Source organism: Pseudonaja textilis, chromosome 1, assembly GCF_049901715.1.
Source record: "Pseudonaja textilis isolate UNSWEBS1 chromosome 1, rPseTex1.2, whole genome shotgun sequence".
Taxonomy (NCBI): Eukaryota; Metazoa; Chordata; class Lepidosauria; order Squamata; family Elapidae; genus Pseudonaja; species Pseudonaja textilis.
This window is the reverse complement of record NC_141990.1, coordinates 327,019,374-327,036,492: the sequence shown is the minus strand read 5'-3', so window position 1 is coordinate 327,036,492 and position 17,119 is coordinate 327,019,374. Positions and strand designations below refer to the sequence as shown.

At 40.8% G+C, this 17,119-nt stretch overlaps 1 protein-coding gene across 1 annotated transcript in view; it reads right to left on the bottom strand.

Moving 5' to 3' along the window:
- ADAMTS10 (ADAM metallopeptidase with thrombospondin type 1 motif 10) overlaps window positions 1-16,900 on the bottom strand; it is an 81,035-nt gene extending 64,135 nt beyond the window's left edge. Inside the window, exons 1-3 of the mRNA XM_026698996.2 lie at window positions 16,329-16,900; window positions 10,022-10,339; window positions 5,355-5,719 (exon numbers count right to left, since the gene is read on the bottom strand). Of these exons, the coding sequence (XP_026554781.2) occupies window positions 5,355-5,719; window positions 10,022-10,109 (453 nt within the window). The 5' untranslated portion in view covers window positions 10,110-10,339; window positions 16,329-16,900. The remainder of the gene's footprint in view (window positions 1-5,354; window positions 5,720-10,021; window positions 10,340-16,328) is intronic.
- Between the last annotated feature and the right edge of the window lie 219 nt (window positions 16,901-17,119).

The window sequence follows — 17,119 nt, the reverse complement described above, 5'->3', positions numbered from 1 at the left end:
ATCTTCCCACAGCCAATTCACTATGGCCAACTCACCACAGCCAATTCACCACAGCTAACTCACTAGGCCAATTCACCACAGCCAACTCACCAGGCCAATTCATCATGGCCAATTCACCACAGCCAACTCACCATGGCCAATTCACCACAGCTAACTCACCACAGCTAACTCACCAGGCCAACTCACTATGGCCAACTCACCACGGCCAATTCACCACAGCCAATTCACTACAGCTAACTCACCACGGCCAACTCATCAGGCCAATTCATCATGGTCAACTCACCATGGCTAATTCACCAGGCCAATTCACCATGGCCAACTCACCACAGCCAATTCACCATGGTCAATTCACCACAGCTAACTCACTAGACCAATTCACCATAGCTAACTCACCAAGCCAATTCACCACGGCCAATTCACCACAGCTAACTCACCATGGCTAGTTCACCATGGGCAATTCACCATGGTCAACACACCACAGGACAACTTGCCACAGAACAATTCAATATTGCACTAATCATTTCGTTCAGTTACTTTTATTATGGGTGACCACATTTTCACTGAAATTATTGTAATATTTGTATTTCTGAATTTACTTTCTTTAATTTAACTTTTGTATTTGTTGAATTGACTTGTCCCATGGCAAGTTGGCTGCGGCAAGTTTTCCCACAGTGAGTTGGCCATGGCGAGTTGTTCCTATCCAGAGTGGGCATGTTATGGGTTCTCTTGTCTAAGGACCAATTTCCTGCAGCCTTTTCTGCTGTGGGATCTTTTCCCCTCCCAAGTGAGGATGGCCTCATTGCTTCTGAGCTTGCGAGGGTCCCTCAAGACCTAGTTATGACAGCAGGCCTGGGAGCCCCAAGAGATGGTGAACAGGTGAGGTGGCTCTGTTTGTTAGAAGTACCCCTTCCTCTATTATTTCTATCAGCTGAAAAACAGAACCAGAATTTCCATTGCTAAACAAGGTGATTATTAAGTGAGTTGCACCTGACTTTATGACCTTTTTTTGCTCGATTGTTAAGCAAATGCTACCGTCTTTCAACGTGACCTTGATGATGTGTCTGAATGGTCAAACAGTTGGCAACTCCAAATCTCAACCAACAAATGCTCTGTCCTATACATCGGTAAAAAAAATCAATACATCAAATACAAGCTAGGCAGGTGTGACCTCGTTGACAACCCTCACTCTGTCAAGGACCTTGGAGTACTCATATCGAATGACCTAAGTGCCAGAGCTCACTGCAACAGCATTGCCAAAAAAGGCTTTAAGAGTTGTAAATCTAATCTTACGAAGCTTCTTCTCTGGAACCATTGATTTGCTAAACAGGGCATACAAAACCTTTGCTAGACCAATACTTGAATACAGCTCTGCTGTCTGGAAGCCACACTGTATATCAGACATTAATACAATTGAGCGAGTCCAGAAGTATACTTTACAAGAAGAGTATTACACTCCTCTGTACGCGACAGAATACCCGACACCACCAGACTTGAGATTCTAGGCTTAGACAACCTTGAACTACGCTGGCTAAGATTGAATTTAAGCATAGTACATAAAATTATATGTTACAATGTCTTACCAGTTAATGAATATTTCAGCTTTAACCACAACACAAGGGCACACAACAGATATAAACTTAATGTAAACCACTCCAAACTTGATTGCAGGAAGTACGATTTGAGCAACAGAGTGGTCAATGCCTGGAACTCACTACCTGACTCTGTTGTTACATCCTCAAACCCCCATTCCTTTACCCTCAAACTAACTTCCATTGACCTCACCCCATTCTTAAGAAGTCTGTAAGGGGCGTGCATAAGCGCACAATCGTGCCTTGTGCCCCTGTTCTATTGTCCCCAATTATTAGTACCTATGTATTTATACTTATGTTTATTCTTATTTCTACTATATTGTAAGCATTTGACAAATAAAATAAATAAAACAAATCTGGCTTTCCTCACTGATTTCGCTGCTTGAAAGCTGGTTGGGAAAGTCGCAAGTGGCAATCACATAAAACTCATTGCAAATACATGCCAGTTGTCAAACACCCAAATTTTGATCTCATGATCATGGAGGTGCTGTAACTATTGTAAAGTGTGAGGACCAGAGGTGATGTTCACAGGTTCTGACTAGTTCTGGAGAACCGGTAGCGGAAATTTTGAGTAGTTCGGAAAACTGGCAAATACCACCTCTGCCTGGAGATTTTACAGTATCCTTCCCCTACCACGCCCACCAAGCCATGCCCACAGAACTGGTAGTAAAAAAGTTTGAATCCCAGCACTGGTGAGGACTGGTCATAAGTCACTTTTTCAATGTCATTGTTAACTTTGAACAGCCACTAAACGAATGAATGTAAGTCAAGGATGGCCTGCACTGTCAAGAGCTGTTATATATCAAAGGCTCTTACACATTCCTTGTCTCTTACATATTTCTGCAGCTCCGGTTTAACTTGAGATAACTGCAGAACAACAACAACAAAACAACAACAAAAAGCGTAAGAGAATAGCAGGGGTGTTATTTTCCTTCTAAAAGCCGTTCTTAAGAAATTTAGCAAATTTAAATAGCGGTTGATCTTTTGAAACCTCCAGCTTCTGCCAACCTCACCACAACAAACCCTGAATCGCTCTTGTGTGCCTGCAGCTAAGCATTCAACTTCAGCCGCCCTGCGAGGGGGTGTGATGGGCCAGCAGTGGTTTCTCGCTTCCTATGAAAGCTTTGTAGCTCTTGGCCAGAGGCCATCATTCCAAACACAAGTGAGGTAGTGTGAGGATAGTTTGCCGGGAAGTTGCCAGAAACTCAAGGATCAGTGGATGGAGGCAGCTGGAAAGGGGGAAGAAAACTCTTGGCGTGGAGCGTAACAGCAGTTGGGGCTGTTGTGTTTGTGGTACGGCGGGGCAAGGAGGAGGAGGAGGTAAAGAACAGAGGCTCCAGGGGATGGTTATAAAGTTCTCTTCAAATTACCTGGCCTCATTTCCGAAATGCAACCGCTGCATTAGGAATTTAAACAAATGGGTGGGATTTGGCCATCAAGCGCACTTTAGCTCAACATGAGAAGAAACTTCCTAATGGTAGGAGCCGTTTGGCAACGAAGCAGTTTGAGCAATGTTAAAAACGAGGACTCGGCAGGCATTTGTTTTTAGGATGGAGCAACCGAGCAGCCTGAAGTCTGGGAGGACAGAGGTCACTTTTGCTATCGGATCTGAAGTGGCAAAAATATGGATGGCGCCCAGTGGGCGGCAAAGCAATGCAGAAAACTAACTCTTTGCTGTCGCCCGGTGAGCCACTGGATTTTTGCAGAAGGAATCGGCGGCTTTACCTTTGTCCCTTTTCCTCAGACTGGTCTTGTGGTGTAAGAGTCATAACCTCACCCTGAACATCAAAAAAAAACCAAAGAATTGATTATAGACTTCAGAAGATGCAAAGCAGAGCCTCTCCCACTATATATCAATGGAGATTGTGTGGAAAGAGTTCATAGTTTCAAATTTCTAGGAACGCATATTTCCGACAATCTTACTTGGTCGGTCTACACTACAGCCACTGCAAAGAAGGCCCAACAGCGCCTGCGCTTTCTGAGGTTGCTGAAAAAGAGTGGTCTGGGTGAGAAGTTGCTGGTTACTTTTTACCGGTCTACCATCGAGAGCATTTTGGCATATTGTGTAACGGGGTGGTATGTTGGATGCCCTGCAGTGAATAAGAAGATGCTCCAGAGAGTTATAAACACAGCACAAAAAAATCATCGGTTGCTCTCTTTCCTCTTTGGAAGAGATTGTGAAGACCAGACTCCTCTCTAGAGCACTAAAAATCTCCACAGACTGTTCTCATCCTGGACAATCATATTTTGATCTGTTACCATCAGGGAGGCGTTATAGGTGTCTTAAAATGAAGACTAATAGATTGAGAAACAGTTTCTTTTCCAAGGCAATAATTGTCTTGAATCAAACAGTGCACTTGTGATTTATTAATATTATTATTATTATTATTATTATTATTATTATTATTATTATTATTATTATTATTATTATTATTATTATTATTATTATTATAATTTTAAATACTTGTAGTGTGATTGTGATGTGGTGGCACTGTGCTGGAGTAGCTTTCAAATTTCATTGTATTCATGGAATGACAATAAAGGTATTCTATTCTATTCTATTCTATTCTATTCTATTCTATTCTATTCTATTCTATTTTCTCCTGGCAAATGTTTTGCCTTCCCAGCTGCTGTTTCTTGCCATACTGGTGTGGTTTGCAAATAGCCATCACAGTTGCAGGTGGCTTGTGGACATTTTGGGGGAGAAGAAAGAATTTAACCACACCCTCCCCTTCCCACAGGCAACTCACCAGCCTGTCATTATCTTTATTTTATTTTTACAGATAGTCCTTGACTTAGTCCTTAACTAAGTCCTTAACCCCAAAGCAAGACACTGAAGTGAGTTTGGCCCCATTGTAGGTATGACCTTTCTTGCCACAGTTGTTAAGCGAATACATTCTGGCTGCCGAGTGCCCAAATTTTGATCACATGACCATGGGGATGTTGTGACAGTTATAAGTGTGAGGACTGGTTATAAGTCACTTTATTCAGTGCTGTTGTAACTCTGAATAGATGCTAAACGAAATAGAATAGAATGGAATGGAATGGGACTAGGAATAGAATAGGGAATACAAAGAACAGAATAGAATAGAATATGAAATAGAATATGGAATAGAATAGAATAACAGAGTTGGAAGGGATCTTGGAGGTCTACTAGTCAAACCTCTTGCTTATGCAGGAAACCCTATACCAGGGGTCTTCAAAATTGACAGCTTTAAGACTTGGGGACTTCAACTCCCAGAATTCCTCCTCCAATCATATTAGCTCAGGAATTCTGGGAGTTGAAGTCCACGTCTTAAAGTTGCCAAGTTTGAAGACTCTTGCCCTATATCATTTCAGACAAATGGGTTGTCCAATCTCTTCTTAAAAACTTCCGGCGTTGGAACATTCAGAACTAGTTATAAGTGATTATAAGTCAAGGACAGTGGTGGGATTCAGCCAGTTCGCACCAGTTTAGGAGAACTGGTTGTTAACTTTCTGAGCAGTTTGCTGAACTGGTTGTTGGAAGAAATCATCAGAGAACCGGTTGTTAAATTATTTGAATCCCACCACTGGTCAAGGACTTAAAAAATGGTTGTAAATAAAGGACTACCTGTAAAGTTATGTTTATAATGAACTACAATTTCTTCCATTTGATAAGGCCCAGACGCTTTGGATTGATTCAGCATGTCTTTTGGAGCCCAGCAAAAATATTGCTCAAAATGACCAGCAAATGGTTGTTTCTGTTAATGCCAGCAGAGTTAGGGAAGAAAACAAGACACTTACCAGACCATTACAATTACTGATAGCGACTTTTGAGTTCAGATACTCATCTTGTAAATGACCGGCATAGTGGCAATCTTCGTGGAACTCATGTTGGTAGTCTACTCCGCCTTTTCTCCAATACTCCACTCGGAAGTGTCTCGCCAGCAAGTTGGTGTGCAATGTCAAGTTGAGGAGGAATTGGGTCCGGTGAGCAGAGACCTTGTAGAATACGTGCTGTTCGGGTGTGTCGTAGGAAGGGTGGCCTGCACTCCGGCGGGACCTCCATTTCCGATGGCTTTTTACATCAAAACTGAGGAAGTCACCATTCTGATCCACCTGGATGGGGAAGGCAATCTCGTAGTGGCTGAGGTTGGAGAGAAATTCTTCTGTGAAGGCAGAAGAGGACAGGAAAAGAGTAACTGAGGGGTTTTTTTAATGACGGGTGGGATTCAAATTATTTTACTACCGGTTCTGTGGGTGTGGCTTGGTGGATGTGGCAGGGGAAGAATGCTGTAAAATCCCCATTCCCTCCTCACCCCACTAACCTGCTTTCCAGCTCCTTTCTGCTATGCAGGGCAACCAAAGAAGACCCAGCCAATCAGCTGGGACTCGGGAGGCAGAGAATAGATGGGGGTGGGGCCAGTCAGAGGTGATATTTGCCTGTTCTCCAAACTACTCAAAGTTTCCGCTACCGGTTCTCCAGAACTGGTCAGAACCCGCCGAATACCACCTCTGGTTTTTAACCTTTTAATGCCTTGGACCCTTTTGAGAGTTTGGTAAGATCAAGATACCTGATCTCAGAAAGAAAATATGTTTATATGTATAAAATAAAAACACATACAGTAGTTATACATTGGATCTCAGAGAAAATTAGTTTCGCCCCTAGTCCTCGACTTATAACAATTGAGCCCAAGTTTCTGTTGCTAGACGGGATAGTAAAGTGAATTTTGCCTCATTTTACAACCTTTCATGCAACAGCTGTTAAGTGAATCACTTCAGTTGTTAGGTTAGTAACATAGTTGTTAAGTGAATCCAGCTTCCGCGTTGACTTTGCTTGTCAGAAGGTCACAAAAGGTGATCACATGGCCCCGGGATATTGCAACCATCACAAATACGAGTCAGTTTCCAAGTGTGTTGAGTTTTGATCACATGACCATGGGGATGCTACAGTGGTCATAAGTGTGAAGAACTGTCATAAGTTCTTTTTTTTTTAGTACTGTGCTAACTTCGAACAGTCACTAAGTGATTTGTTGTAAGTCAAGGACTACCTGTGCTCAACTTTGAACTATGGTACTGGCATAAAACCACAGACAGCCAGAGCAACTAACAGAGGTGTTGAATTATATAAAACCAGTCACTTCACTAGAAACCAAAATCTCAAGACTACATCTGATTTACTTTGACTGTGGTTTTTTTTTTTGAAAACCTTATTTGGGTTTTCACAAAAACAAAATACAAATAAAACATCTTTTTTGAAAATAGCATGGTCCCAGGTTATCACTTCTTCATACAGACACAAAACTCAATTTCATGCTCATTTTTATATTCTATTCCATATCTTGTTACCATTTTATATTTTCTACATAGTTTTTCCCCCTCTTCTAATTTTCTCAACTTTGTTTTAATTATCTCAATTCAAATAATTATATTTATACTTTTGTCTGTCCTGTTACAATTTCACATTATCTTTTCTTATTAAGCAATTTTTTCCCTGTAGTTACCAATTACAGTATGACACCTTTATATCCTTTAATTTTATCCATTCAAACTCTTATTTAAGCTTCAATGTATAGCTTTAAGATTATAGCATTCAATATAATACATAACTTCCAATCGAATTCTGCTTGGTACATTCTTAAAATAGACACTATATTCTTAAAAAGACAAAATTATATATATGTAAATAAAACACATTCCATTCCAATTCAATTCTATCATTAATATGCATTAAAATCTTAACATCTTTAACATTTCTTTTCAATTGAATATCATACTTCCTTGGGAACACTTATAAACTTTCCATAGTTAATTCTTTTTTTCCCCATATTTCTCACTTATATTTTTATAAATCATTACTAATAATTAAAAATGTTCCCTTTTAATTCTCTCAATCATTTTAATTCACTTATTTATTAACAAACATCCCACTGCATTACAATAAATATTTTATCCATCATCATATTTTCTAAAGTTATTTCTATTTGTAATATAACAAAGCTATCTTATGTACCTTTGCAGAATCCCTTTTACAATTAAATTTTCACCCGTTATCTCTAAACAAACTTATGGTTACAATCCTTATATCTTTTCCCTGTTTCTCCATTTCTTGTTTCTGTCTTTTACAACTTCTTTTCCTTGCCTTCTTCCTCCTCTTCTTTTCCCTCCCCTTTTTACCCCCTGGTCTCTCTACTTCTAACTCTCTCATCTGTAATCCCCTCTTCTGTTGCTTTCTAATATTATACTTATCTTTCAAATTGTTCTTCTTTTTGGTTATTTTTTTCTAATCTTAAACCTTTCACTCTCTTTCCCCCCTTTTCTTTTTTCACCCCTTAAAATTATTTGATCATTAAAGATGGCTTCTTCTGTAACCCAAACTTCTTGTTCTGCAAGCATTTCTTGTTACTTCTCGTAGTTCCAGATCTCCATTTCTAAGAATTGAAACACGAAGCCAAAAGAACTTCTCTCTTCTTGTGCGTCTTCTTTCCATTTTTAAAGTTCCGTTTCAGTTCTTCTAAGAGTGATACCATTTTAAAAACTTTTAAACAATCACCCAGTTAATTTTAGTCATCTAGATGCAAAAACCAAAAATCACCAAGTAATCCAAATAATCCAAGGCTGTTTCTACTTGCTTCTTTTTTCCACTTTCTCTTCCTGGGGTTCTATTATTTTGTTACCAAGTTTCCATTAAAATGTATCTTTGAGGAATCTTGTTAAAATTTCACTGTAAGTTCCTTTTAAGTACAGTTCCATTCCTTAATTCCAGGCAGTCTCCTCCATTTTTCCAGATCCTGCCCTTCTATTCTTTTTTTTTTCTCCTTTCCAGCTTTTAAAAACTTTTAAATGTCCAGAAATCTTTATTATCCCTTTGACTTTTATTTTCAGCTTAGATGCCTATTAATGTCAAAGTGGATTTTTTTTTTCAGTTTCTTGCTTAAGTCTCTTAGCTGTCAGTATAAGGAAGGGAAGAAAAAAAACCTAATCCTTTCCCTTCTCTCTCTCCTTCACAGCTTCAAAATCTTCTTTGGGAACAATTCTAGGGTACCTTATTTGTTGCTTTTGCTATTTGACCCGGTCAACCAAAACTTTCTCTTCTTATCTTCCTCCTGCACATTCTTTTCCAGTTGAGTTCTTCTTTGTGGTGGCCATTTCTAACCACCGCTACAACTGCCTTCGGGAAAGGGAGTAATGGCCAGCTGGGGAGGAGAGATGCGGCTCTCCTCAACCCTGCAGGCAATCTCCCCCCTCTCCACCACCTCTACGGGGCTACGGGGCTTAGCCCCGAAACCAACCGGCTCGGGGCTCTCCAGCAGCGAGCACGGATTGAAGCCTCAGAGAGACAAGGTTTTGGTCTGTCGCTGAAGAAGCTCAAACCGGAAGCCAGATTTACTTTGACCGTGTTATGCATGCGAATTCATTGGAGAATGGAGAAGTCAATGGTACTAGGAATGGTTAATGGAACAAGAAGAAGGGGCAAGCAAAGAATATGCTGGCTTGACAACATCGAAACTGATACAAAGATGAACATCCAACAACTGAAAGAAGCTGCATTTGACAAGGTGGCATGGAGAGCCCTTGCCTATAGTTGCCAGGAGTCGGATACAATTGAACGGTTCAACTTTATTTTTCAAAAATATTTAAGAATAACAAATACATAATATAGGAATATATGTGCTCTTTTATTCACCCATTAACTCAATAACAAGACAATAAATAAATTTAAAAGATGGACAAGTTAGTGAAAATAAAGCTGTATTTTTTCACATCCAAATGTTTGGACTGTGTGTGCGCATAGAAGTATAACATTATTTTATTTTATTATCAGAAGTTTGGTGATAAGTGTTTTGTTAATAAAGATGAGTACCCTGATTAAAGGAAAGATTAAAATGATCTATAGGTTGTGAAGTGCTTCTCCTTTTGTGCCCTATCACTCTGCATAATTCCTTTGGAATATTCACCTACCTGTTCTATTTTATGATTTATTTCCACAGAATAATGGTGAAACATTGCACTACCAATGCAAAATGAACAAAACTCTGCATCGGCGACAGGAAGAGCATCTGGCCAGTAAACACTCAGCTCCATTCAGTTGCTCAGACTCCATCCCACAAGGGATTATATTGTCACTAAAAGGAGATGATGATGATTGCATTACCAATGCAAGATTAATGGCTAGTGCCTGAATGCTAGCAGTGTGATCTTTGCAGAAACAAGACTGAAAGTCCTGTATGGCGGTAAGCCATATGTTGTCCACCCTTGGCTTCAGGCAAGGGGTCCCCAAACTTGGCAACTTTAAGGCTTGTGGATTTCAACTCCCAGAATTCTCCAGCCAGCATAGCTGGTTGGAGAATTCTGGGAGTTGAAGTCCACAAGTCTTAAAGTTGCCAAGTTTGGAGACTTCTGGCTTAAGGACTAGAAGTACAAGATTTCAAATGTCATTAACTTGGTGCTTTGGGCCAGTAACACTGTACCTTGTGACTGAAAGGTGTAGCCAGGAAGGTTGCCTGTAGACATGGTCGAGACAAGTGTCCAGGTGAGAAATCTCCAGACCGTTGCCATCTTGGGCGGCAGGGCTCTTTATAGTGTCAGCTAGGTTGGACCAAGTTGACCGACTCTGCCCCAACATTTCTTTCTTTGAGCCACCACTTATGCCACTGCAAGAGAGGTTCCAGGGTCCTTCGTGATCATCCTCAGCCACTCTCTGGAAGGCAGTGAGGATGTGGGGTGTTTAAAGTGTGTTGTAGCAGGGTCTCGTCCTTCAGCATATGCTGGTTCTCTGTAGCATTGCACTGGAGGAGGTTGGATAGTGAGCAGAAATGACAGTAGCAGGGGGCAGAGCAGGAAAAAGACAGAGTTTAAGGGAGGGAAAAACAACAGTAAATATTAAAATACAGGTAGTCCTCAACCTAAGACCCAAATTGACCCCCAAATTTCCGTTAAGTGAGACACTTGAGTTTTGCCCCATTTTACAACCTTTCTTGTCACGGTTGTTAAGTGAATCGCTTCAATTGTTAAATTAGTAACACGGCTGTTAAGAGAACCTAGCTTCCCCATTGACGTTGCTTGTCAGAAGGTCATAAAGAGTGATCACACGATCTCAGGATATGGCAATGGTCACGAGTCAGATGCCAAACATGTGAATTTTGATCACATGACTATGGTGATGCTACAATAGTCATAAGCATGAAAAATGGTCATATTTTTTGAATGGTCATTAAATTAACTGTTGTAAATTGAGGATTACCTGAAACATTTTAGCCGGGCAGAGCTGAGTGATGGAAAAACAGAGGTGAAACGTATATCACTGTCTCATATGTGATTAACTGAGGTTTGGTTCTGCAGCCCAACAGGACAGACACAGACTTCAGAGGACAATTAGGACTGCAGAAAAAACAATTACTACCAACTTGCCTTCCATCGAGGACCTGTATCCTGCACGAGTCAAAAAGAGGGCTGTGAAAATATCTACAGACTCCTCAAATCCCGGACATAAACCGTTTCAACGTCTTCCCTCAAAAGGATGATATAGAGCACTGCACACCAGAACAACTAGACACAAGGACAGTTTTTCCCCAAACGTCTTCACTGTGCTAAACAAATAATTCCCACAACACTATCCAACTATTTACAAAGTCTATACTACTATTACTATTAATCTTCTCATCACTCCTTATCACCCATCCCCTCCCACTTGTGACTGTACGACTGTAACTTTGTCACTTGTATCCTTATGATTTATATGGACTGTTTCCAAGTATGGTTTGATTGCTTATTGTACCCTATGACTATCATTAAGTCTGGTACCTGATAATTCTTGACTCTTGACGAATGTATCCTTTTTTTATGTACACTGAGAGCATTTGCACCAAGACAAATTCCTTGTGTGTCCAATCACACTTGGCCAATAAAGAATTCTATCTATCTATCTTACCATATTAAGACACCAGGCCAGAAACTGGGAGGCTGTGAGTTCTAGCCCTGTCTTGGACATGAAGCCAATTGGATGACCTTGGGCCAGTCATTTTCTCAAAGCCCTAGGAAGGAGGCAGTGACAAACTACTTCTGGAAAACCTGCCAAGAAAACTGCAGGGACTTGTCCATGCAATCTCTGAGAATTGGACATGACTGAACACAATGGGGGGGGGGGAGGTATGTGTGCAGAGCATAAAATAAAACATGATGCTTCAAACTTTTTTTAAAAGTTCTGGAATAAAACTAGTTACAAAAGCACTAAATGGGCCAATGCTTTAATGGGAAAACATTTTTCAGATGGATGACGAGAAAGATGTTCAAATTTCTGGACTTCAGTGGGCTTTTTTCCTCTTGATACCAATGGAGAAAAGATGGAGAAGAAAGAGTGAAGAAAAGCAAAAGGCAATTCAGAAATACTAAATGGACATTGCGCAGAAAGAAAAACATTGGTAGAGGAGAAAAAGAAAGAGAAGGGAAGAAGGGACGAGAACAGATTTGAGCAGAATGGAGGGAAACAGAAGGCTGGCAAAGTAATGGATGGAAGAGCAAAGCGGAACAGGTTAATGGAGCATGGGGAGGAAAGGCAATGAGACAGAAAAAAGAGAAATTCAGCTGATAAGTGTGACTGGTGGTAGAGAAGAAAAGGAAAGAAAAAGGGATAGCAAGAAAGGAATTCAGCTCAGAGCATGCCTGTCTGAAGTCAGCATTTTTACTTTGTCAGCCTTCCAGGATTTCCAGGCTGAGGCCTGGTTTACCTCAGCCTCATTAATTGCCTCACATTTCAGTGTGTGAAGCAGCTTCCCTTGGGAGCTTATGAATAATTACTTCTCATTACCCTTCAGCAACTCCTAGTCCCAGCTGATGGACACCCAACCCAACATCTCCCCCCACTAGCCTGTCTTTTACCCGCACTCCCCCCTCCAGCCTCTCATCCTGTTGTATTTTTTGACTCATGCTTTAAATTTCTGCAGATTCAGGAAATAGCTGGCTCAGCCTTCCTACTTGGTGTCCTCCAGATGTGTTGGAACATGTAGCAGCATTTCCACTCAGCCTATTTGGACTTGTCTGGTTGCATCTGGGGAGCACCAGAAGGTTGTCTTAAGACAGGGGCTGTCATAGCAGAGCTGCAAAATTGCAAACATTAGAGCAGGGGTCTCCAACCTTGGCAACTTTAAGACTTGTGGACTTCAACTCCCAGAGTGCTGGGAGTTGAAGTCCACCACAAGTCTTAAAGTTGCCAAGGTTGGAGACCCCTGCATTAGAGGGTAGCAAAGAGATAGAGTACAACTCTCTTTGCTGCCCTCTAGTGCATGTCTGAATTTTGGCAACTCAGATACAGTTACTCTGATGTAGACCTTTTCTTTTTTCCCCTCCTCCTCCTCTTCCTCCACACATATTGTTCTGGAGGAGAGGAATGGAGGGCTCAGTGAAGCTATTCTTCCTTTCACCACCAGAGCTGGAGAGAATTTAGCTATTTGGCCTGGTCTCTGGATTGAGAATATATTAATGGAAAGCAGATGAGGATTGATTTTGCCCCAAGGGAAAAATCTTTTTGTACTACAAAGCAAAATTACGAAGACATTTTATGCAGGACTTTCCATTCTGTAGTTCATGTTTGTACAATGGAACCTGTGATTTATTTAACGTGGTGAAGGTCTCAAGCAGAATGAAGAAAATTCTGAGGGAATCCATCCCTCAGTTGCTCCTTTTCTCCGAGTTTTCACCTAAATCTTCTTCTTTATGGGAGTCAGAGAGTTAGTTAAGAAAAATCCCCCCACTCTCTGCTGCCATCACCACAGCACCTTCAGGGCAGATGTACATGGGAATTTTTTTTGATTAAACTGAGATAATCTCAGTTTATTTCAGCTTGGTACTGTACGTACTTTCTATAAATGTTGGGATTACATTTCCCAGAATTCCACCTGCTACGTATTTGGAAGGCAGGCACTGTGCCCAGACAGATGCTGGGAAGCCTACAAACAAAACTAGAATCATTCCAGTTCTATTCTGCTCATCCTCCAACAATTGTGACTTGAGATACTGCATAGTTCAGCAACAAAATAATTCAGCCATCTGCTATGAATTCACTTTAGAAAGCACCTACAGGTAGTCCTGGAGTAATGACTGTAATGGAGTCTGCCCATTAGGATCATAATGGTTGTAATAGGACAGTCACACAACCTGATTTTACAACCTTTATTATGACAGTCACAACAGTTATTAAGCAAATGCAGTGGTTGTTAAGCAGTTTTGTTGAAAACTGGAAGTTAGTGCTGCTTTCTGGCAAAATTGTTGTAAAACGTGGACGTGTAATTGCAACACACTGCAATGACAATAAATGCAGCCATATTGCCAAGCATCCAAAGTCCAGTCATGTGACTGCAAGGGGAGGGGGCACTATCAGAATTTTAGATCCAGGTCATGTCCCTTTTTTTGGGTTAGTCATAACAAACCAGTCATAACTCAATGATATATTTTTCACAATCTCAGATTCTCTGTCTACATATGGCACAATTTGGCTATATGGACATGGGTAGGTGGGTGAAGGAAGGAAAGAAGGAAAGAAAAACATTTGAGCCAATGGATATAGTGAGTAGAAAGAAAGTAGACTTGAATGGATAACACTATAGTGGAAGAAGAAAAATAAAGGGTAGGGTACAAATCTACTTAATAAAATAATAAATAAATCAAATTTACTGTCTGTCATTCCAGATGACAAAATTAGGAAGAAGCAACGTGTCCCATAATTTTCTACCAGTGTATTGTTTTCCTTTCCTAAATTAACTGCATTAGCTCACATTTTAATATTCAGCAGAACAATCTTTCTGTGTACATTTTTCACATATACAAATATATCCACGCATATACACATAAATGGTACACCCGAGAACACATTTTCTGGCATGATATATTTGAGATATAGCTTTCAATTTTTTTTTTCAGTTCCATGCTTTTCTGTGCAGTTCATTTCCATGCAGTTTCTTCTCATACCAGCATCTTTTTATACTTGTTGTTTTTAATCCAAGAACTTCAGGACAAAATTTAGCAAAATGTAAAGGCAGAAAATTGTAATTCCACCTTGGATGAAGTATTTATCTTGGATGTGCAAATTAGGTACAACCCAGAGGAAGTAAATTCTTCTCTCTGCTTGGATAGGGCCCCAATTGATGGGTTCAATTAATTAAAACAAAGGGATGTTAGCTACATTTTAAGAATGTGTTGATGATATGTGTGACCCACTGATAGAACGTCCAAGTAGCGGATTTGCTTTCCTTAAAAGATTTAAGCAGAAAGAGGTCATCTAACAGGATATTAATTAATTAATTTATTCATTCATTCATTTATATTGGATTTATGTGCAGCATGAAGGGATTTTAGTTATATTTTAAGAAGGATTGGTTGATATGATGGTTCACCGGTAAAAAAAACCTCCTGCTTTAAAAACTGGTGGACTTGCTTTCATACAAAGTTTTAAGTAGACAGAGGTCATCTCGCAGGATCTCTCTCTCTCTCTCTCCATCCATCCATCTATTTGATTTATGTGCTGCTCATTTTGTCCTGAGGCGACTCTGGGCATCTTATATAAACATTAAAAGGTAAAACAGTAATAGCAATAATCATAGCTATACTAAAAATATAACATTAAAAGATTAAAAGAAGATTGGGGGGGGGGGGAAGGGAGAAAAGAATTGAAGACCACAAGAGGTGGCGTTTCCTTCAATCTAGCTAACCACCTCCAGAGTGATTTCAACACACACAGAGCCACAGGTCTTCAGGCTCTTACAGAAGGTCAAACTCAGGAGCCAAGGCACAGAAAGGTCTTCTGGACCCTGCCCACCCAAATTTCTTGTCTGACAGGGTTCATAGCAGGTCCTTTCTGCTGGCAGGAGGGGTGGGGGGAGCAAACTCATGATGTTATCTTTCAGCTTTATAATTCTAGTTTCACTTCTGGTTTTGCATGTCTATTAAACTAGGAGCAGAATGTATGCAAATTTCCCCGAAGCATTGAGCTCCCAAACGTTTGGATTCTAATCTTGACCCAATTCCAAACTTTTGAATGCTTGAACCTCTTTTATTAAGCTCTTGTTATTTGCACTTCTAATCCATGGCTTTTCATCTTGACAAATGTTTACTTGAATATATTAAAAGAATATGTTCCAAGAAGGGATTAAATTAAAGGGGTGGTGGTTGGGGTTTTTATTTTATTTTGGATGGGGTGGGGGGTGGGGTGGGGAGATGTTTTTCCAGGATCTAATCTGAGGAACCTATGATTTGTAGAGGCTGTGCCAGCTCTCCAGCGGCTCTTGCAAAATTAGCACCACCGTTAATTTGTTGTTCCAGGGGGGTATTTTGGAAAACCATCCAGAAACATGGAGAGATTGCCATATAAACAGAAAAAAATAAAAAGCGAAGAGATAAGAGCTAGAAAGAGAGAGAGAGAGAGAAGCGTGCTTTTAGTCGGAGGGCAGGGCAGGGCAAGGAAAGGCAGACATATAATCCCACACCGCCTGACAGGCTGCCACAGAAGACAGGTAATTAAAAGCAGACCCAAAAGAAAAAAGAAAAGTCAAAAGTCTTGAGGGAGATGGAAATTGCAACTTTGCAACCAGATGGTGGAGGCTAAGCTTCGGCGAAAGGAGCACCAGCAGCACCAATCTGCTGGCTCACGAGAAACAATGACAGGCCGTTTTCTGCATACGTGTGAAGCTTTGGGAACATCTGGCAAGCATTGCCCCCCCTCCCCCCCCATGCTTCCCCACACCCGCCCAGAAGGTGAGGAATCCTGCCCGATTTTCAGGACCTTACCGCTCTCAGCTGGAGCAACCTTGGCAGCCGGTGCTCAGCCCCACCAACTCGGTTGCATGAGGGTCCCAGTCCTGGCGCGGGGTTTTGAGCCTTGCTGGGATGGCAAACTCCAAAGGGGCCAGGGCTGGAGAAGGGTTGAGAAGTGGGGGGGGTCGGAGCAGAGAGAAAGAATAATTTTGCTTACCCTTTGTGAAAGTGGGTTGTGTTTCTCTCTCTCTCTCTCTCTCTCTTGGCTGCCCCCAATTCGTGTTTTTTTTTTCCTCTTCTTGTCAGAAAGTGCTCCAGACTTTGAGGGCAAGGCTTTTCCTAAGCCACAGCTGGAGGAGGTGGGGAAGAGAAAGAAGGAGGTTTTTAAAAAAGAAAGAAAAGAAAGAAAGACATGCAGGCAGTTCTCAAGCAAACAGGGAGTGAGGAAGGCTCTTTTCCAAATACAAAAGGTCTCTGAGAGAGGTTAGCAAGTAGTGTGGAGTGCAATAGGTTGCTTTTTTTTTAAAAAAAGAGGAAACTCTTGCCAGGCTAAATTAAAAGGGGGAAAAAAAAATCAACCACTCTTGCCTTTTCACCAAAACTAACTCCTCCTCCTCTTCCACTGACGCCATCTAAAGGCAGGTCTTTTTTGCTGTGATAGGATCAAGTCACCCTGAAAAGGAGGATCGGGACAAGTTATTTCAATTGGCCCTCCAAAGAAAGACTGGTGTTTTTTTTTTTTTTTTTTAGTGGCAACCTTCAAAATGTTTTAAAATAAAATTCACAAGTAGCTGTAACAAGCTCAGGGTTGCTTAGCTTTTGGA